Source organism: Hesperophylax consimilis, chromosome 27 (assembly GCF_061612785.1).
Source record: "Hesperophylax consimilis isolate HC1 chromosome 27, BYU_Hcon_1.0, whole genome shotgun sequence".
NCBI classification, from domain to species: domain Eukaryota; kingdom Metazoa; phylum Arthropoda; class Insecta; order Trichoptera; family Limnephilidae; genus Hesperophylax; species Hesperophylax consimilis.
The window spans coordinates 11,775,848-11,799,778 of record NC_142862.1 but is presented as its reverse complement, the minus strand read 5'-3'; the positions used below and the strand labels follow the sequence as shown (position 1 = coordinate 11,799,778).

The window sequence follows — 23,931 nt, the reverse complement described above, 5'->3', positions numbered from 1 at the left end:
TGACATTGGGGAAAAGTGTCATGAACGGTGCCTCCGAGATAGAGGGTTGTATCTCAAGTGTATTTAGACCTTACCCCATCACTCGGGGCACTGCTGGGGTGAAGCTTTTATGTCCCTAGATACTTGTGGGACCAAAAAATTAACCATTCAAACAAAACAAAAAAGTGTCTTTGGGGAACCTTAGGGGAGTGGAGAGGAGAGGTGAAACCACCTCGGTGGACTTTTTCCTCGTGGATCTTCAGGGAAACCAAACAAAGAGTGACCGCTACAGGATCTTCCGGGGTATCCAAACGTGGGTAATCAGGGACTCTCATAGGACCTGTAAACAAACTCAAAGGAATGAGGTGAAATAATGGGAGATAGCACAATTGGCCCATGACTTGGGTGCTTACGGGAACTATTCATATACCGTCTCTGTTTTAATAAATAAATTAGAAAATGAAAAGTAAAATTGTGAAATTTTAACCGCATTTTTCATACAATCACTGCACACAGATAAATTGACACGAAAAAAGATTCTCCTAATACGACTTATCAAAAGTTTTAGTATGATCATAGATAGTTACAGCAGTATGTATCACTTTCTTATGGCAATGTGAGATTGTTCTTGAGATACTTAATTTTTTTTATATAAAATTGCTACAGAAATACTATATATAATATTGCTATGAAATTGAAGTAAACTCTTATCAGAGAATTTGACAGTATAATGTGTACATTTTGTAATGTTTCAGTGCAACAACTGCACGGCGGAGAGCAGCGAGCTGTTTGTGAACTGCCTGGAGGCCATGGTGGAGACGTGCCTGCCTGCCGAGGAGGGGGAGGCGCTCCGACCCCACCTGGGCGGCAGCCTCGGCAGTCTGGCACTGCCTAGCCCCACTGGTACTATCTACTACCTGCTTACCTTCCCTTCTCTTTTATTCTTACTGTTCATTGATTGATTCCACTTGGTATTTAGGTGCTACACCCCATTGACATTGTGTAACAAACAAAACTTAGATCTCGAATACTTTTTCGTTCTCGCATCGATTCGTCTCCTACTGATTTGGGAGACGTGTATGGGTATCGCCGCCCAAAGAACCTTTTATTGGATAACCAAAACCTCTGCCATGGGTCACCCCAAGTGGTTCGCTATGTTTGGTGACTTAGGAGGGGTGCCCGGGTTCATGGGGTGAGGTTTGTCTATGTCTTGGTGGCGGATGCATTTGCCTACCTACTGTGAGGCGGGCCGGATAGGGAGAGTCTGGTTGAGAGAGATCTTTTGACCTCTCCAGCAGGACTCTCTCAACCCATCATTTTGCACTGCAGTGGGGGGAATGGATCCATACGTCTGTCACTCCTTAACACATTAACACTTAACACTTTTCCTACTTCTCGACTTTTCCTATGGGTAGGAAAAGTTAGGTAGAAAAAAAATTGCAAATATTGACAATTACTTATTATTTTATATAGCAAATAAATAAAATTTTATATGTAGTTAAATGTCTCTTTTTCTTTTCTCATGGATTATTGACACTTGTCATGAATCTATGAAAAACAGTAAACCCACCTAAAAGGTTAAACATTGTATTTCTTTTAGTATGCGAAATAGAAAGAAATAGAACCCTACCTTGTCAAAAATTGATTACATTTATCTGTGTTCAAGAAGGATAATATGAAGTTTTAATTCTTAAGAAGTTTTGATTTTGAAAAACCTTTCACTTTGAGTAAAAATAGGAAATCCATTATATTTTTCAGAATATTCATCGGAAGAGTGCTACGCTTCTCCGCCCCCCACACACCGCGGCGCCAGCTCACAGACTAAATAGCTGACGGTCTCCTCCCAGAGGCTGGACACTTCGGTCTGAAGGGGACTCACTCAATCTGCGCTCCACTCAACCTACCCGATGTCACTCAACTGCCACTCTGACAATTCATCGTCTCTTAACCACCACTCAAACAATCCAAAATCATTCAATCACCACCCCGACATCACTCAATCACCACTCCAACATCACGCAATCACCACTACAACATCACTCAATCACCACTACAACATCACTCAATCACCACTCCAACATCACGCAATCACCACTCCAACATCACCCGACAACATTCAACATTTTGTATGTTTATGAAGTACTTCATGTCATTCCCGTTAAGTCAAAAATCTCCATGCACACATGTTTTGAGAAGTTCCGTGACAAAATAGAACATTGAAGAAAAGTAAGCAAAACAGAAAGAAAACACAAATCTAACCTAACCTTTTTTATGTGTTAACCGCGCAAGATTCCCAACTGCTCCCAGCCTCTGGATCCAGTGAGATTATGGCATCTCCAATTGGGTTATGTTGAAAGGAGTGGAGAGAGAAAGGCGATAGGGAAGAGGATAGTGGGGAAGTACTTGGCTATTCAGATCTGATCACCAAACAACACAAAAGCTATTTTAAGCAATGTTTCGATTCTGAATGGTGTTCTTTACCAGGACGAAGTTGACACAACCTACCGCTCTGGAACCTAACCTAACCTATTATTTTATCATGTTCTGTTTTGTCACTGTTCTGTTTTATCTGGTTACCGTCTAGAAATATCACAAGTTGATGGCATTTATTACTGTTATCAACATACTGCTTTTCTACATTTCATCGGTATTTTTGACAATTCTCGATGTCAGCCAAACACAGTTGAGTGCATTTCAATGTTTGCATTGTTTGAAAAAAAACAAAAAATGAGTTGAATATTTTTCATAATGTTTTGTAGCTAAAATTGAGACAAAATGAAATATGACCTAATAAGATAGATATTGTGATGACAAATACATTAATGTTTTTTGAATATGTGAAATTTTGACAAAAGCATAAAGTACCTTTTTAAATTTGCAGAATTACGTAATATCGGCATGCAAATAGTTACAGTATCATCTGAATTTTTTTTTATATTAAAATGAAACTGCAGGGTGTAAACATAACAAAAAAACACCCTGTACGGTTTTCGCGTCTAATATAGTGCGTTAAATAAACATATTCGAAATTAATTAAAATAATTAACTCATTAACAAGAATGAATATTTACAAAATAAAAATTAAAACAGAATATATATTGGTTAGTTTTTAGATTCTCACGGCCAAAAGCATTTTTGTTGTTTGTTTTTGGGGTGTTATGCCGTGTTGCGCTAACTCCTTCTTTAGCCGACGTTTCGGACAGCGTTGCAGTGTCCATCATCAGGGCAGATCCGGTAGATCCGAAGATGTGTAAATTTTGGTTGTCGAGTTTGTGCTTATTTATTTGTGGCCTGGGCCCGTCCAAGTGCGAAATGCATTTCGCACTTGGATGGGCCCCAGGCTAACATAAATACTGTGCTTTCAGAATTCGCCACAAGATGTCGCCACTTCCGTTGGCATTTCGCACTTGGACGGGCCCAGGCCACAAATAAATAAGCACAAACTCGACAACCAAAATTTACACATCTTCGGATCTACCGGATCTGCCCTGATGATGGACACTGCAACGCTGTCCGAAACGTCGGCTAAAGAAGGAGTTAGCGCAACACGGCATAACACCCCAAAAACAAACAACAAAAAAAGAATATATATTAATTATAGAAATTATTAGTTGTAGGTTGTAAAGATGCCATCTGCCTTCTCCTAAAGGTAATCGTGGAGGTAATGCCGTGTAATTGTCTGAAGAAACGTGCGAATTAATACTACATGTACCTCTCTTTACATGCTTTGAAATTAAATAACGGATTTGAACGACGTACTTACCTCAGAAATGATCTCGACCCTAAGAAATGTGTATTATTATTATATTACATTTTTGTATAATTTAAGTTAGACATATCTTATAAATTGGTTTAGAAAATAATATCCCAGAGAGAAATAAAAGCAAAGACAGATCGGTATCTCTAAAAAAAGTTTTTGTCATATTTTAACCTTTAGAACGCTGACCTTTTTCAACGCATTCTATCCCGTCACACAGTACGTGTCAAAATGTATGTTTAACTTCATGGATCATATATGCAACATCCGCTTACGGAGATAGCCGCCGGTGGTTCAAATATGCGACAACCGAGGAGCTCAGATTAAGGACGGGTTGTTTCGGAGAATTTGAACAATTCATCAAGTTTCAACGTTCATTTCCGGGTTCTGTGAAAGTCCTATTCAAGTTCTGTTATTATATCATTATAGGCTAGTTGCTTGACAGAACTGAAATAAAAACAGAACTTGAAAAAATCATTCGCATAGCTGGAAAATGAGCGTTGAAATTTGATGAATTGTTCAAATTCTCCGAAACAACCCGTCCTAAGTTGAGAGATAACTATCTTTGCTTTTGTACATTTCTTATAAAGTTATGTTTTATTTTTAGTATTTGAGGATTCTATGCGAAGGTATGTTTGTTCTGAGAGCGAAAGGAGTAAACCTGGGTCTTGAAGAGACTCGTATGGAAGAGAAAAAAAACTGGGAGATCATTCCAGAACCAAAAAAAATTTCCTCAGAGCACCTTCACTTGAAATACCAGTAAAACAAATTTTACAAAAAATAATATTTTTATTTGTTCATATAATAGATTACTGAACCTAATGGTTAGGTTTAAAATATTTTTTTTAAATATTTAATTCACATAGTATTATTGTTCAATATCAATTGTCCAAGATCTGATTGTCGATAGGATTAATAATTATTATAGTGTGATTTTGTATAATATATAAATATGTATATTCATGACTCAAACCGCTTTTGACGATGATTCAAATGGTTGATCGATCAACCCTCAGATGGCGTTATAATATATTGTGAGTAAATTAATGTTTAGAATTAATAGAAAAATATATAATGTTAGTTGAATAAAATTTTTGGATCTGTGTGTGGAATTAATAATAGTGAATATATTATTATGCCAGTGTTAGGTCCGTGTAAAATAAAACTATAGTTTTTACAGGGTGACTGGTACTTAAACTTATAAACGTGACTATCTAAAACACGTCTCATAAGCAACTGCCACAAATACGATCCATTCAGTTTCAGCCGACAAGGACATTCAACATTGCTTTCACTAAAAGCATCTTTACTTGGTTGTGCCAAAAATTTTAAAGAATTTATCACTTTTTAAAATGCCTTAATCCCCCAAAAGTTACAACTGCCTGAAACCTGTGGGACTATGTCATCTCCCACTTGTGAGCGAAAAATATGGGGCAGAGTAGGAAGCTACACACACTTTGATATTATTTTTGTTGAGTTTGTTTGCTTGTATGTCTTTTCTAATACGTCCTAAAGCCTTACAACGCTGGCCTTGTAAACAGTATCACATAGCATATTTTGACACAGTATGTGTTTTAATTAAACTTTATGTATGAAGATAGCCACGGATGTATCACATATGCAACAGCCATGTAGGTCAGTTTAAATATTTATCATTATACCCTAACCCAACCTTTTAAATGCTGGCCTTTTCAATCCAATCTATATCCCACCACGCTGAATGTTTCGACACATATGTTTAAGTAGAATTTCATGGATCACATGTGACATCTGCGGTTCCATGATAACTTAACACAGTGACAATTCAACACACTTTTAAAAAGTGATATAAAGTCTTTAGAAACGAATTTAAAAAAATATATATATTAACCTAACCTAATCCAATCTAACCTAACCTACTTAACCCAGTTAATAAAGTTTTAGTTTCATCACTTTCCATGACTTTATATAACTTTTTAAATATGTGATGATTTATACGGTCACCGACATCCGCGTATAAGGATAGCCACTGATGGATCATATATGTGATAGCCGCGTACATGAGGTTAAATAAATACCAGTCATCCTGTAATTATTACTAGATTGTATCAAAGGAAAATATTTTAGGTAAAATTTAGTGATAAGGTAACAAAAGGTTAAATAAATAAAAGGATGCTATCTAATTAAGTCGGTGACACAATTAAGTAGGTTCCTATTTTAAACAATCTGTATCTGTGGCAACACGCCACTAGACTCGCGCAGCCACTTCACGCTGCCCAGGCGGTGATGTAATCACCTACTCTTGCATCCGCAGTCAACCTTCCAGCAGTCGATAATGTATTATCTACACAGCATTATTATTAGCACCTGGGCAGAGTACAGTGACTGAGCACGTCATCAGTGGCGTGTCGCCACATAACTAAAGAAATATGATTGTCAATAGAATGGAAATCTCTTCACTTTTTCTTAAAGATCATCCATATATTTTTTAATTTATTTATTCATCATGATAACGCATAGTTATAATTCATTTTTCAGTGCTTGTCTCACTGGGAAATCACTCCTGTGTCCAGACGAACGTAATAATAGGTATGCTAAGGTTAAACACAGTAATACCTATTTTCTTTGAGGTTGACAGAATATAAAAGAAATACGAGTGACCTATAGTGACAGTGCTATAAATTACTGTAAAAGTTTCACACAGTCGAAGATCAAAGCTATAAAATCACAAAAAAATAAAATGTATCCCTTCTGCCCTAACATCGCTGTTTCCTATAAAGTGTGTTTGTGGTGTGAACTCCTGTAAAAAAGATAATGAAAAAATTGTATTATAATTTTATCTCACTTTAGACAGCGCGCCATTCAATTCCTATGCTAAAAAAATCCATCCATCTGAATAAATCCCATATGATGATATGGTTGTTTTAATTCAGCGACTATAGGACTGTTGTGAGAAATAGTTCGTACAAAACATACTAGCGGCGCCAGAGCGGTAGACCTACGAACCTCGGGCAAGTGACCGTGAGTGCAGCGACTATGTGTTAACACCGAATTTGTACATAGTAGTATTTTTTCAAGAATCAACAATTTTTTTTCTGTGATTATCGTGTTTTAAGTTGTTATGTATTAACCTTTAGGAGAGTATGGCCGTACCTTGTATTTCTGTAAAAGAATATGCATAAAGGCTATGGGCGTCTACTGCAAGGCAGTGTTTGTAGGAATCCTCCTAATATTAATATTAATTGATTATTTTGATATTATCTTCATATTTTTTCAACAAAGTTTGAATTTTATAAACCATACTATGATAATAATTTAAAAAAATAAGAATTTGAGAACGCTTTCTTCTCTCAAAAACTCACTCTCTTGGAGGTTAAAATAAGTTTATCACTGAAGTTGTTATTTTTTATTGTTTAAATTGTGACTTTCGTATTTAAATTATTTTCTGTAACCTGTGGCATAATATTCTTTAGCCACAGCCGTTTCTCCCAATGAGATAGGCCGCGAACTACCACTACCTAACATTAATACATTGAACTTCCAATGAGATAGGCCGTGAACCACCACTACCTAACATTAATACATTTTCTATTGATTCCATGTTTTAATTCCTATATTTTATACGCTAAATATTTACCGTATTCGGTCGGCTAAGGTGTTAGCAAACGTAAATGAAACATGGAAATCAATAGAAATTTATATTAATATAGCAGAGCTGCATTTCGTTTTATTTGCAATTTATAGCTTACATCTTTGATTGAATGTAGAAAAATCTTCATATATCGACAATTCATCATTTTACACTCCGTTCATGTAATGCAAATGTCCGCGTGAAAAATGAACACTATCATACAGTAACGTCAGTTTATATACCGCAACAAATGTATGGGCATGTTTAATCGTGCAAGAATCGAGAATCTCGTAAATATGAACATTGTTTCAAGAATGGAATCGTTCTAATGAATGAAAATGCATAAATGTTCTATACAGGGTGTATCGGCACGTACCCGACAAACTTTAACCAGCTTTTCCTTAGCACATTTGGAGTAAAAAATGTTATGAGCACTTTGCTGTCCGGTAACATTTTTTTTCAATTAAAAACAAAAAATGATTAAAAAATCCGCACTCCGTCACTGTCATTAGCATTATTTCTCGTGTTCAACAGCTGTTATTAGCAAGTGTGTGAAAAAGCGTGTTCGCTCTTTCATATACACTAAATAATAATAGCTAAAAATGAGACGAATGGTGCCATGCCATTTCGTTGTGATCGTAAAAGCGCGCTAATGTAGGTACATACCTATATTATTCAACGAAACTCGAATAAAATATCGCCAGGTGGGTTTTCAAACTTTGACAAAGGAAAAAGCAGTGGTGACATGTGGTGAAAATATGAATAGTAATTTTTTTATTAAAAAAAAATGTTACCGGACACCAAAGTGCCCATAACACTTTTTACTCCAAATGTGCTAAGGAATAGCTGGTTAAAGTTTGTCGGGTACGTGCCGATACACCCTGTATTTGTCATCAATGTATTATAATTTGTACTGAAGTTACGTGGATATTTTTTGGCAATACAATAACAATCTAAATTAGGATTTTAGTGACAGAACATAATATTATTGTAGTATTCACTAGTATAATATATTTTATTATTGTATTTCTGATATAAAATGTCTTTAAAAAAGTTTAAAAAATATTTGTTAAAAGTGTCAAATAAAAATGTCTTGGATAAATTTTTTTATCCATCGACCTACCTTAGGCCAGATCTTGCTCAGCCATTTATTGTAAAAATTGCTATGTATTAACATTATTTAATAGTATTACTTAATATTAAATTAAACATTGATGATCCAAAGAGAAAAAAACACCAACATGTTGTATATTAATGTTTGCACAATTTAGTTTTAAGTTAAAAGTGTAATAAAAAAAATTATAAGTTTTTAATGCGCCCGTTTTGTTGGCACAAAATTCATTCGATTAATTATATTAAACGCAGGAGTATAGTGATAATATTTGATCTGTGGTGATCATTAGAATATTGCTTTCCTCGTTATCTCAAAACTTAGTATTTGGAGATGACTGACTAACAAATTGGACAGTCGATATTTGCGTCAATCGCGGCCTTTGGGTTAACTAGAGTAAATACATGATGAGCATTGTTTTATAAAGTGAATTCCGGTTAATCCGAAAAAGTATCTACATATTTAACTTGAATGTTTAATTAAAGCAACATAATTATGTAATATATCTAGATTACATACTATCTACCTATTTTTATGTATTCAATATGATTTAACTCATGTATATTTCGCATAAAACTTTCCTTTACTGCATCATAAATGTGGTAATTGTATTTTCGTTAAATTGTAATTCATACATTTCTAAGCTATTCCATGGAAATTCTTGCTAACTTGCCGCTTAATTGGGATATAGGAGTAATAATATAAAGGCTGTGGAAACATTTTTGAAAACTTAAAGTTCTTAAAAAGCTCTCAAACTCCTTTACAATGCTGGCCTTTTCCTCTGGAAAACTGCCCTTGCACCAGTGACATGAATTTTTTCCCACCTCAAACCGATTGTGCGCGGTGGCATTGGAATTTCACTCTAGCTGAAATGTTTTGATATGCAATTTAAGCCTGAAAGCCTTGAGAAAATGCATAAAAATATTTTACAGAATCGCTTGCGCTTAAAACCCTTCATGAGAGTTAATTTTTGATTTTACGCATCTAGCCCCTCCAAAAGGGTTTCAATGTGTTACAAAGGTTAACCGTAATATATTTCATGTTTTGACACAATGTATGTATGTGCGTGTTACATCAATATCCGCATACACAAGGATAGCTGCCGATGGATCACATAATGCTACAGCTGATTAAGTAAGGTTAACCGGAATTCACTGTTTTACTGTTTATATGCTTGGAAGGAACATCAATATGCATAGTTTAAGTTTTTAACCCTTCAAGCCGTAATGACATACTCAAATTCATAAACTGTGTAAATATGTACTTACACACACAAGTACATACGAGAAATCGGTAAAAAGCAAATAAATTACATTTGTCTAATATCTTTATCATAAGTGATGCAACGAGTCCTATTTTAACAATTACTATTATGCATTAATTTATTAATATTTGTAAGATTACTTATTGATTAACCCGTAAGATCCAGACCACATGTGCAATTTGCTGTTCAAAAACTAAATAGGATATATTTGTAAACAACCACAATGGAATATTGGGTGACTTCAAGGAGTTTCCTCGACAAAAACGAGATTAGAACACATTTTTAATAATGATGTTCCTGCGGTTATATATAGTATGGCGGTATTAATTGAGCGACTTACGGGTTAAAAGTTTTAACAGGAAATAAAAGCAATGAAATAATACGAGATAAAATAGGTTAAATTCAATCATATGTGCTTTTTGCAACATTATCAGTACTAATGAAATGCTTCCAAAAAAGGTTTTAAAAAATTCTTATCTTAAATTTTAGACCCTTTTTTAAAGGTTAACTTAGCATTTGACAAATGCCCCTATTAAATTTATTCTTAATGTATTAAATGCATATAAAAATCCTTTGCATTCTAAACATTATTGATGCACTATTTCAAGGCAGAAACAATTCCAAATAAGTGACATTTAAATATTCACGTTTTTAATGAAATCGAAAAATATTACGACAGTTACAAAAGAAGTAAAAGTTTTAAAATTCCATTATAAACAAATAAATTTGAATTCAGGAAGATAACGACTGACTTTTCTCCTTCTTGAACCATCAATAATTTGTGGAAAAGGTCATATTCCATGAAACTTCTGCATCATCTCTGATAGTTACGTAATTCATCGTCTCCACAAGGTGCCTCCGGGAGTCCCTTTCGTGGACTACTTCGGTGGTCCATAGCAGGCCCAACCTCTCCTCAGATAGTTTTGCTGGAGTTGCCCACCGGATAGAGTCAGAGCGGTCCGCTCTGGGCGCCGAATTGGCAAGGCGCTGATAATACCTAAGACCTAATACAGCACCAGGCTGAGTATGGCTGAGGCCCGGCCCTGTCATATGTCTGTAAAATAACTAAATTGAGAACTGTTCTGTCTTGAACTCGTGTAGTGATATGTTCACAAAGCTAGGCTCCACAATAGCCTGCATTACAAATGGTATTAGTGAGATTTTAAATAGGTAATTTAGTATTTTGAAATAAAACTGCAATTTCCAAACCGAGCACATTAACCTTCCAGCGGGCGCGCTGTCGTAAAATTTACGACAGACGCGCCTTATCGCTTCCGTCGTAAGCATCGAGCTTCGAGATATGCTAGAGTCAAATCAAATGTCAATCATTTACCGCAATATATAAGTGCTGAATTACGGGATCAAAGTGAATTACGGTCCGGCAGTTGAACCGATAACAGAAGAAGAAAATAGAAGCTTTCCAAAACGCGGTGTTTGTCGGTTATGTGCACTGGATAAGAAAAGATCCTCAGCATCAATGAAGTGTTGCCGTTGCCGTTGCCAGTCCTTTACATGCAAGAACCACTCTTCAGATGAGGTGGTTTGTAACAATTGTAAGGATGAGAATTTTGATTCTGACTAAATAAGTCGATAAAATATTTGTTTTGAAATATTAACATGTTTAGAGTGTTGCTTCGTTTTTTTTTGAGAAAGTCAAATAATTTATTTTTTAAGTGCTGCCTATTATCATTATTCATACCCTTAAAGAAATTTCCTAACATTTTTATAAAGAAAACACCACTTAAATGGATAAAACTCGATGACGTAAAATTTACGACAAGCGCCCGCTCAAGGGAAATTATTCAACTCGCCCGCTGGAAGGTTAAAGAAAATGGCAAAGATAGAAGATAATTAATATGACAAGCTAATAGGAGATGTAGAAACCAAGATTGCGATGGTGTTTTTTTTTACATTAATATTATATTTAATGATTGTTAATAATTATCGATATTATCGTTTTTGACGATCAGCAAGGGAATATTTTAAACTGTGATTTTTGTTCCTTACAAAGTTTGGAGGAGTAATGGTGGGGTCTTAGAGTCGGTTGGTGTTTGAATGAACTCCAAATTAATTTTTAATAAATTGTTACAAAAAACTGTCAAAAACAATTTCTGTAATTTTCACCAAAAAATTGTTAAATTATTCATAATCAAAAATAACTTTGTCTAATTAACACTTTTGCTGGCAAGAGCTTTTGTTATAATTAAAATTACATATGATTGGTCCGCCCATGAAGTGATTGGCATTGAACCGGTTAAGATTTTTAAACCACACAATGTCCAAAACGCACAATATCAATTGTAGTCATAATAATAACATTTATTTCACTTCAAGTGCGCCATGCTAACCTAATAACGTAACAACCAATTTGGCCCATGGAAAAACAGACAGTTGTGATTGCTCGTGTGGAAACGGTGTACATGCGTACAACCGATACCGTCCATACAGTGCGTACTTGACATTGTGTTTACACAGTCCTTAAGCAAAGAAAACAACACCCGTACTACAAACTAACATCATTTTCATTATTACAAATATATGCAATATATATTTGAAATTTTAACTAGTATCCAATAACTATTGATGTATTTTTGTTTGAATCTCATGAACTATATATTTTTTCTTTTGTTCAATGTCTGGATAAATTACGTGTACAAAAACACCAGCCTTCTTGTAGATGCCCACTTGTGATATCAAATTCCTCCAGTTTGTGTGTAAAGAACTTTACTGTATATATTCTGTGTGTCCTAGGGTATTCTGCTGAATCCGTGTATGTTTGTGTCAATATTTAGACGTTTTTGTATATAAATTATTTTTAATCGCAGATATATACATGTAATTACTAAGTGTAAAATATGTTGCTTTCTGTATCGCTTAAAAAATAATGAATTAAATAAATAATATTTACAAATTATTTTTGTTTCCTTTTTTTAACAAATAAAGACAAATATTCCTGGGTTACGAAGAACCAGTCAATATTGGATTCCTCCTACTTCCGTTCCTTTTAAGTGGAAAATGTTGGGTGCTTGTGGGTTGTTCACCCACCAAAATTTTTTTTTAGGGTTAGGTTCGAAATTAGCTTCATTACATTGTTTTCTTAATTAAACTAACCTAACCCTAAAAAAGTATGTGGTGGGCAATAACCCACAAGTACCAAATGGTGCTTATGCAATGATGGAAGCCTTAGTCTTAGCCTTGGAAGACACCTCATAAAAGCTCCCCTAGAGCTGCACAAAGTACAGATAAGCATACAGATAAGCTACCCTACCATAAAAAAAAATATATAATAATTATTACATTTATGAAATTATTGCAAGAAACCACAGACATAGGAATTAATAGACGAGAAGATAAAGGCGAGGGGTAAAATCAACTGTTGAAGAACGAAGGGAGTGAAGATGACTGTGATTCGTCAATAAATCAATCTGACAGTAAATAGGCATCTCGCATTATAATATCACCATTTACTTCTTAAAAGTAAAATCTGTTTTGAATGAATAGACATTTTTACATGGGAGCGCAAATTACTCGCCACGTTATGAACAAATTTGCGAAGTCCAAATTCGGCAAAGTAAGGCAGCTTCTATATTCAGAGTCGTAGTTAGTTTCAGAGTATTTAGTTAAGACACTTTTATAAATGTTCATAATTTACTTCCCAGCAACCAACCAGCTTTGTGTTTCGCGTCCAGACGTTTCTCGATGTGATAGTAACAACTGATTCATATTATACGATGTGAATATGCTTAAAATAAAATAAAATAATGCTTATATATGGAATGTAATACGACAATTGGGTTTATTCTCTTTTTTCGCATCTATTTTTACCAGTTTTCATAGTACAAGTCAACATTTTGCCGTGTTATTTCGTAAAATGAACCGATGATGCCTCGACCATAGTTCGCACAAGAATGATGACGTCACGTTTTCAAATATCACTTGAGGCCGTACGCGAGCCCAGCCGGCTCAATGGAACCGGTATGGGGAGTGGGGATAATACGCTTTTAATCACTTAGGGCAGGTCTACTAATATTCATATGTCTATGCAAGAAACCAATAAAAAGTATGAGTTACAACTAAAAATCGCAGCGCTGCACCGCACCAACCGCTATACGGTATCAAAGGCGGAAACTAAATATGCAAGCGAAACCGTTCGGTTATAAAAATTATTAAAAACCCGTGGTTTTAAAACAAAAAGTATTTTATTTTATTTTAATAAAATTTATAACTATTGTTTATGTCGCCGCTGCGGCGCCATCGGAGTTAGAATTAAGTATTACTTTTTTTTTTTTAAACTTCCGATTTAGTTGTCCGGGTTAAGTCTTCCCCAAAGGAAAAACTTAACCCTTCCACTCACTTTTCCACAAATGATCAGCTAGTCAATCAACACTATGTAAGTGCATTGTATAAGTAAAATAAATACAAAACAATACAAGAACAACAACACGTCAAATCACCAGATATCAAATGGGAAAAAAAAATTCACCGTCTCCAGATATTTTCATATCAGAGGGTTCGGCTCGGTAGAACTTCTAACAGGGCCTATAAATCCTACTGATCCCTCAACATAAATATTTAAAAAATCTTTTGTTATCCTACATGTATTCAAAATGACCGACTTTTGCATCTTTATATATAAATTTTTTGATAGATCTAATACGCCTAAATTTTTAATTAGAGAGCTAGGTATAATGCCAGTAGCCGAAATAACGAATGGTAATATTTTTATAGTCTGAGAATGCCAAATTCTTTTTATTTCATTTCCTAAATCTGTGTATTTTCTTATTTTTTCACTAACAGATTTTTGAATATTACAGGAATTTGGAATAGCGACATCAATGATATAAGTTATTTTTTTAATTTTGTCATGTAAAACTATATCGGGTCTATTATGACTAATCGCTCGGTCTGTTAGTATAGTTTTATCATAATATATTTTATAAAATTCGTTTTCTAAAAATGAATTTGGTTCGTATTCATAATATGGTACTACATTACGGCAGTCAATCAAGTTATGTTTAATTACCAAATTTTGGTGAATTATTTTTAAAACTTGATTGTGCCTAAATGTATACTCGGACGGTGCTAATATAGAACATCCCGATATAATATGTTCTATAGTTTCCGGAAAAGCCAAACATTTTCTACACAAATCATCAATTTGATTTGTATCTTTGATTATATGCTTTCTATAATTTTTAGTATTAATGACTCTATCCTGAATGGCAAGCATAAATCCTTCTATTTCTGCGCTCAACTCTCCAATACTCAACCATTTGTTTGACGAAAATTTGTCAACATATGTTTGGTTGAGATAATTGAAGTGTTTTGCGTGTAAAATTTTATTTGACCAGGAATCTAATAATTCCTGGTTGGGATTTATAAAAATGTTGGCATTTTTGATAATTATTATTGACTAACTTTTTTTCATTCATATAAAAATATTCAACAAATAAATAAAACTCACTTTGGCGCTTACGTCAAATATATCCAGACTCCGCTGGTCAAGCAATTGTCGCCTCTATTCGTGGTGATATAAGACGCAAACATTCTAGGATCTGTACAGAAGTCCGCGGAACGTGGCACGGAACGGAAGTCGGTTTGTGACAGTTTTTTCGACGGTTTTTTCTTGTCGGCATTATTTTAGTTACGAGTATTATTAGTTCTCAAACGGTGAGGGAGTTTTGTGTGATATTGTTATTATTCATGACCAAAATATTATATTTTTTTATCTCAAAATACTTTTGAATGTATAGTTTTATTAATTATTTAACGAAATTAATGATTTACTTCTTACGGAAAAAATGCTTTCCGTTTGCATTTATGTTGACTAATAATGCGTTTTTACAGGTCCATAATTTATTGAAGATGGGGAATAAAAAAAAATAATTTTGTAGAGAGGTTTAACGGAATAATAGCCAAATTTGTAGGTGGAAAAAGGATAAATTATTCCAATAAGCAATCTTATCAAGGGCGATGCTATGCAGCGGTTGTATCCCACAACTCTCAAAAACCACTGTATACATTACATAAACAGCTTTTAGGGAAAACTCCTGGAGGCAGACAAAAAAAATCAAAAGAAAACATACTAGCGAAATGTCGTCTTAGTTTGCGATATTTTGGGAAGTAAAATCGAATTCAGCGACACATGATTTCAACTCTATTGATATTGAGAATGTTATATCATTTGAGAAATTTTAGGTTTATGAATATGCTACATAAATTCACAATATAAGTATTTTTTGTTTTTCCAATTTTTTTACATTATAATAAAAGCAGGTATAAGTACATTTTTTTTAAATACATGTAAAGCTAATATGTTCTAATTAGTGGTAATAATACCTCCCTAGTTGAGAAATTATCGTGATTAGAGAGGGAGTACTATCACAAGTTGATATTACATTATATATTTAATAGTTGCTACAATTAACATGCATGTAGAATTATATACTCATGCACTATTTTTAGAAAAAAGAACTTAAGAATTGTTCCTTGATAAATTCTTATACTGGATATTTTTTTGGTAATTTGATTGTTCTTCAAAAATTATTTGTAAATTGAATTTAAAAAATATATTAGCAACATAAATTTGATAAAAGTGTATCTATTTTTTTTTAAATAATAATAATAATACTTGGATGACTTGTATAGCGCCGTTTTGTGCAAAAACACCTCAAGGGCGCTAATATATGTAAGTGACATTTCAATGTAACGTATTATTAACAAATATTTTATACGTATTGATAATGCATAGAAATAAAATCAATAAAAAAATATACAGTTATTATTAAACATAATTATTATATTAATCACTAATATCCCCACAGTTTGAGTCCATCCGGCAGTCATAGCTCTGCCGCTGTTGTCAAAATAAGATTGATAATAATCGTCCACCAGTTAAAAAGGTATTAGTAGGTATACCGAAGCATTGGCGACCGGGGAGGCCTGGTCGGGCGCTTCCTACGTATTGCAGGTACATAGTACGCGGCTACTGCAATTACTTGTCTCGTGCAGATAAGACCAAAATATGTGCACATTTTATATTCTGTTGGAAGGGGTAGAACCCCAAATATGTTTGGCGTTTATATTCGCCTTAACTAACAAAATAATTATCTTATTAAGCTGGTTGTTTTCTCGGTTGGTTGGTGTCGTCGAAAAAATGTGGAAATTTTATTTAATCCAGGCTTGTAGGTATTTATATTTTTATTCGAGTAAGGTAGGGTAGGCAGTGATTATGTGCCTATATGGACTGTACAATATTGCCCCTATTGGTACAATAACACATTTTGGTAAGCACCTGTCATATTATCCTATTTTTTTAGTTTATTTAGGAAATATATTGTATTACATGTGAATGAATTTTAAAATAAACCATTTAAGTTCCATTTACAATTTCTTTAAGGTTACAGATTAAAATATATTCAAGAATTTTATTTTTGATTTAATATCATTGTAAGGATAATTTGATTTTAAACATTTTAATAGTACAGTGGTAAATATCAATATCTCTTAGGATATTATAAGATTTGCAGAAACATCCCAGTAAAGAGTTTTGTCGATTTTGTGTCTCTAATTTAACGTCTACTCTTTTTCAACCAATGTTCCGCTTACAGCTTTATTCAATGCAAGATACAACATGTATCATTATGAAATGAATGATTAGTAGTAGTCAGTTGTTGTCGAGCATAGATACTGCTAAAAAAGCTGCTTGAAACAAGTGTTACTATTGAAACCTCTTTTTAGGAATGATATGAGGATAAAGGAAGTATGAAAGTGGTAGCAAAATGGAGGAAACTTTAAAAAAGCACCTGGTCACTCAGATCTGGGAGATAAATACACCTAAAGGCATTCTGATCAACGTTTAGATCACGGGGGTTGAACCTACTACCTCGGGATCATGCTCGGGATTCATGCAAGTTATATATTGGCTTGGCATATTTTGACCTGGTACGTCACGTACGGTAAGTCACCAAACGACTTTGAATTGGTGCTCGGGTAAGGCTCATCCGGGTCTTCCCCGCATATCATTCACAGAACTTCCTTTCCTAAAAAGACCATCCACACAGCACCCCCTAAAATGACAAAGGTCCTGAGGGGAATTATTTTCCTCAGGGCCTACTGTGTGGAGCCAATGTAAAAAAAATCACCATATCTCTCGCCATACATTCCCAATATATAGCGAGCGATACAATGAAACAAGCCAAGCCCACATAAATATAAAAAGTATGTACTATAGATTCGACTAGCATCAGAGTCGCGTTGTATATAATAAGTACGAATAGTGCCATGTAGAGGTGAGGCATATTTATCGTACCCAGTAAAAGTACCGGGTATTGAGATACCTAAAATATATTTTTAAAAGAATGAGTAATGTAGTAAATATAAAAACCATGAAACTAGTTTATGACTCACTAGTTCATTCATCTCTTTCCTATGGAATAATTGGCTGGGGCGGAACTTTCAACAATCATGTAAAACCACTAAAAATTGCCCAAAAAATCAATTATTAAGATAATGTACCAAAAAACTAAATCCTATCCCTCTAAACAATTGTTCCAAGAAACTGAAATTTTGGACCTTAAGCAGACCAAACAACTTTATTAAAAATTCAAATCGTGCCAGCCAACGACATGGCGCTTGTGAAAATGCTGTGCCTCACTGCAAAACCAGGTTGGCCCAAAGGCATATTAGTTTTATTGCTCCAAAAATGTATAATTCTTTATGTACAACCTTTAAAAGGGACACATGTGTAAACCTTCAATCTTTTAAAAAGTACATCAAATCTTGGCTAAAAAACACTGAACTAGATATTTTTTTCTTATAAGTTTTAGCAAAGCTATCTGTAACATTTATATCCATGTAGAGATTATTTTTTTATTATTTCACATACATAAAAAACAGCGGATATATTTTATTGTTTGTAATGCTTTGTCTGCTAATTCACTTTTTAAGATGTCTTCTTTAAAAACTAGTATTTACCTTATTTTTGTGTTATTATAAAACTTTTGCATATTTCATGATTTAGTTTCTTGTATTGCATCTCTACAGTAACTCTTTTAAAATAACTTAAATTTATATTTGATATTGTATCTCCACTTAAACCATATAAATAAGATAAAAATACTTATAATACCCACACTCAGGCTTCGCATCCGTGGGATTTTTTTTTTAATTATGTACATTTATTTCAATATTTTTTAATACATTTTTCAATATTTTATGTAACCATGTATGTATAAAAAAAAACTTATACCCATCAAAAATACCTGGTACTTTTATCAGGTATTTTTGATGGGTATTTTTGAGAGGTATTTTTGCGAGTGCATTAGAATTACGTATTCTGAATCAATCTTCAGGTCGGTATTAAATACTTTTGAGTATTTTGTCACCGGTATTTTTACCAGGTATTTCTCTCTACCTGTACTCATTGTACCCAGTAACGAAAAGTACTCATAGGTCCCACCTCTAGTGCCAAGTGCTAAGTCGATTTATTTTAGTGATCGAGGTAGGTAATACAATGGTTATGCCGATTTCTATATTACCGACAATAGTATTAGTAAATTAGTATCAGTATGTGATTGGTTTATTTATGATTAGTTTATGCTCATGGGTGTGGTTTGTTTATGGTGAGTGGTTTTTATTTATTTATGGTATGCTCTTTGGATTTATTTATGGCCTCTTTGCGTGAGTGGTTTGTTTATGCTCTTGAGTTGTCAAATTTGATAGGTGTGCCGGCTGTTTTTAGTCGTACAATCATCAAACAATAATAAAACGCTTCCAACTTCGTCAAATTGAATTATCAAGTATTTAAATCTGCACATTGAACATGTCTTCCGCCAACGTAAAGGTTTGCGACATCCAGGACGACGTGAAGGAAGCCCTGAGGAAGTTTAGATTTCGTAAAGACAAAAACAATTCGGCGCTGATTTTGAAGGTGGACAGGGAGAAACATGAGATTTGTGTGGACGAAGAACTGGAAAGCGTTCAGCTGGAGGAACTGCAAGACATACTTCCTAGCCACCAGCCTCGATTCATTGTTTACAGGTATTTAAAAAATGATTATTCGAACTTATTGCCATACAAAATAATTATCGTATTATTTATGATTCATAATGTATTATTCTTAGAGTATAATTACGTACGCCGGAAACAGGTTTTTTATGTGGTGTGATAGTGAATAATTTGAATTAATTAAAGTTCAATTATTATTACGACATTCTATAAATCAAGGATAGCGAAAAATTGTTCTATTTTTTATTTATTTGATTGAAATTATGGTAATTATTCAGGATCGCTGGCCACGCTTAATAGATTTTTTTTAAAATAAAACCTTTTGATTCACCTTAATTTTTATAAAAGGCAACCATCTGCATTTAGGAAATTTATAATTTTAACATTCTAAGTTTTAATTACGTAAAATGAAAATTGTGTAGGATGACAACCATTTCTAATAATTTCTGTCAACGATAATTTCATATGTTGGTATTCCCGATGCTACACGCGGGGCTAGAAGAAACGTTAGTACCATTTAATTCAGGCATATTAGCACACTTCATGCGGGTATCTTTTGCGTCGACAGACCTCTGGCGACGGGCGAAAATAAAGGTCCCAAGCGAATTATTTTAATTTATTTTAAATCGCTATATCTGAAAATAATGAAAATATTTTTATCAAAATTTCTACATACTAACTCAGCATACTCAAGCTATAAAATGACTAACCAAATTGATGGATGCCATAGTTCCACTGGCTCCGAACACTCGGAAGCTGTTGGGACTTTAGTGCGGTATTCACATAAAACAAATAAAAGTAGACAAACACATAGGACGGGTTGTTTCGGAGAATTTGAACAATTCATCAAATTTCAACGTTCATTTACGGGTTCTGTGAAAGTCCTAATCAAATTCTGTTATTATATTATTATAGGCTAGTTACTTGACAGAACTGAAATAAAAACAGAACTTAAAAATATCTTTCACAGAACTTGAAAATTAACTTTGAAATTTGAAGAATTGTTCAAGTTCTCCGAAACAACCCGTCCATAATATTTTGTATTTTGAACGAGGAAATAAAGTTATGGATTTGTGTGTAATTCAAAAATGCTGATTTTCAGAGTTACCTAATTATTGTAGTAATTACTCCACGATATTATCATTCAAATAAATATCTCAACACATTATTTTAAATTAAGGCGATGTACCATGTTCTGTAATATTTGGAATCGGGCCGCTAACAATAACAATCCTTATGTAGATGGCTATAAGGTTTCAATTCCCGCTTAACTCCAGCCACCTGTTATAATTTATGCAATAAAAGAAGTATTCCTCAAAAAGTGTTTATATTATGTAAATGTTTGTTTGTTCAAAATCTTAAATCTCCATAAGTTCATCACTGATTTCTTTGAAATTTTGACCCAACGTTGTATTTAAATATGCATTTCTATGCCTATATTATATAGACGACACCTATGACTAGTAATAACAGGCTTTTTTTTTTCAAACAGCACCATCTGTTGGACGTAAAGCAACACGCACTATTGTTTCTCTATCTGCACAGACAGACTGAGCCACAGCAACGCGTGGCGGGGTACAGCTAGTTATATAGTAAAACCAAAACCGAAAAGGGATTTGTGAGTAGGAGATTTTGAACATTAAAGCAGTTCTTATAAACATGATACTTTATTTTTTTCTAGACTTCTAGACTTCTAGACAAAAAAATGCTTAATCATTTTAAAGGACAAGATGTGTTCTACTCGCAGTATTTAATTAAAGAGTCTTAAACATTTCTCATCAAATTTTTAAACAAAAAATATGTAGTTATTAGAAAACACAAGCAGAACGATTTACAAAAAAGGAAAGTTCGAGATATAATTTCACGCGCGTCACGTAGGCAAATAATTCGGTCTCGGTGTCAAGGTTGCTGGTACTGTACTTTCGAGTTTCTTCCTGCTGTCGCTTATATAAGTGAAAAACGTTCTCGAACATTCCAGTTGCTATAGTTACAAATAGAAGAAAATCCAAGAAGATTGTTTGGCAAAGGTCGAAACTTCTAGTATATTCTATAATGACCGTCCGACTCAAGTAGTGGCGTATCACACATGATTTTGCATTACTTAAGTAGTTCTTCGCCTTTCATTATAAATACCTAGTTTTTGTTTATAGTCAATAGCTGAAGTCCCGGCATTGCCCGAACTTTATGCATAGTTTTTCGAAATCAAATGAAAGTAATTTTCCTTGTATTTTGAACGTCAAGTGTACAAACCACAAAAAAGACGTGAAAAGGGGATAGGTTACGGTTTTTTGAAATCTCATAATGATAATATTTGGCTAATTTATACAGCGCCGTGAACTTTTGTTAAAAATCTCCTGAAAGGCGCTGTACAAATATATTTATTAAATGTAGACAGTGACTTTCCTCTTGTTTTGAACGTTGTGTGCAAAATTTCATCAGTCTTGGAATAAAACTGTAGATATATAAAAATCAAATATTCGCTGTCGGCCCGCCACAGACACTCTCCTTTATGTAAAGAGATTTCTATCCATTAAAAACTACCTCATTTCCAGTTACAAAATGGAGCATGCGGACGGGCGCATCTCTTTCCCCATGTGCTTCATCTTCTACACGCCGCGCGACAGCCAGATGGAGCTGCAGATCATGTACGCCGGCACCAAGCTGGCGTTGCAGCGCGAGGCGGGCCTCACTCGAGGCCTGGAGGCACGCGAGATCGAGGACCTCACCGAGGACTGGCTTAAGGAGCACCTCACCAGATAGGCGCTCACCGACCAGCTGATCGTGACATAACCTAACTTTTAAATGTGGTAATATATTAATAATTAAAAGGCGTACGCTCCGTCACACACATCGGAAATAGGCGGGAGCTAAGTCAACCGGTGAGCTGTAGACATATATCAGATAGGTACTGTCGCTGGGGACGACAACATAACTTTAAATGTGGTAATATATTAATAGTTAATAGGTGTAGGTTGCGCTATTAGAGTTGACTCTGTATATGTTTACACTTCCAAATGTGATCTCCTTACCAAGCGTCACTGAGAGACAGTCTCTTGTACTTCTTTTCCGAAGGCGAACAACATGTTTGAAATCAGCAGTATGAAAGCAATGCATCATTGCTGTGTTCATGTCAATGGTTAATTCTCTGGCTGCAACACCCATGCCAAAGTATTAAAATAAATATTTCCAATGAATCATTTTATTTTAGATGTGACCGTATCTTTTTCTGTTTCAAATATTCTAATATAGGAATTGCTAATATTGTCTTCAATAATTAAATATTACAATTTGAGGTTTTAATCATTAAGTTATTTCAAAAAATAAAAGAATCATTTTATATATTGTACCATTTATTGTCAGCAAGTTACATCTAGTAAATGATAATCCCAGTGATTTAATTCGAATTTTCTACGAACCTAAATGATCTGGGAGGTTCACAAGAAGAAGATAATAAATACTAACAATGTTATCAATTAAAAAGTCTTTTCGTAATGATAAATCACATTATATAAATAATGGAACAAATCTCAACAACATGTCATCGATTTTACAAATATAAATCAATTCTAAGCTCGATTGGAATCTCATTTGGAGAGAAGAAATGATTATATATGAGTGCATCAGCAGAATGCCACTTGCCAATTAAATAATAATAATATTGTCATTGCATATTGTCACGCTTTGGTGCAATGTGTTGCTCCTACATTTTTGCCAATCCTCGTGGAGACAAAGCATGACTGGAAGAATGCTTTTAAAAGACATAGGTCATAACATAATAATATATTATTTTTATCTAGTTGTTTTTTATATTATTTATAAAAAAATATTTAGTCTTGTCAGTAAAATAAAGTAGGTACTCTATTAGCTATTATTACTTTACTAGTTATTATATGAATTGCAGGGTATATAAACAATACCGCCATTGTCCACCAATGCAAAATGTTCAGCAATTAAAAAAAACACTTCAACAGAGCTTTGTAGCATTTTTGCACTTCATCAAGCACGGTGGCCATATTGGATTTGCCAAGTACATGTTTTCTGACTTGTGATTGGTGCATTTTGAGAGTGGTGCTTTAGAACCTCACCAAAATTGGAAGAAAGGCAGTTTTGCATTTGACAACCGTTTTAAAAGTTGTTTTTCAACGCCTTAGAGGCGTTTTTGCTTTGTTTTGAATATCGAAGAGTGTAGAGAGTGAGATATT

The 23,931-nt window shown here is 34.0% G+C and overlaps 2 protein-coding genes across 4 annotated transcripts in view; both read left to right on the top strand.

Moving 5' to 3' along the window:
• Nf1 (neurofibromin 1) overlaps positions 1–3,125 on the top strand; it is a 103,994-nt gene extending 100,869 nt beyond the window's left edge. For all 3 annotated transcript variants that reach the window (XM_089647957.1, XM_089647956.1, XM_089647955.1), the window contains 2 exons: positions 735–882; positions 1,738–3,125. In XM_089647957.1, coding sequence (XP_089504083.1) covers positions 735–882; positions 1,738–1,808 — 219 coding nt within the window. In that variant the 3' untranslated portion in view covers positions 1,809–3,125. The remainder of the gene's footprint in view (positions 1–734; positions 883–1,737) is intronic.
• A 16,286-nt stretch (positions 3,126–19,411) lies between these two features.
• On the top strand, positions 19,412–23,712 carry GMF (Glia maturation factor). The gene is made up of 2 exons (XM_089647806.1): positions 19,412–19,762; positions 22,282–23,712. Exons 1-2 carry the CDS (start codon positions 19,545–19,547, stop codon positions 22,487–22,489), a joined length of 426 nt encoding a protein of 141 aa, XP_089503932.1. The 5' UTR covers positions 19,412–19,544; the 3' UTR covers positions 22,490–23,712.
• Positions 23,713–23,931: the final 219 nt, after the last annotated feature.

Bases quoted from the DNA above. Each gene is read 5' to 3' on its own strand.
- GMF (XM_089647806.1), top strand. From the start codon at position 19,545: ATGTCTTCCGCCAACGTAAAGGTTTGCGACATCCAGGACGACGTGAAG. The intron at 19,763-22,281 runs GTATTTAAAAAA...CCTCATTTCCAG, and splicing joins CCTCGATTCATTGTTTACAG to TTACAAAATGGAGCATGCGG.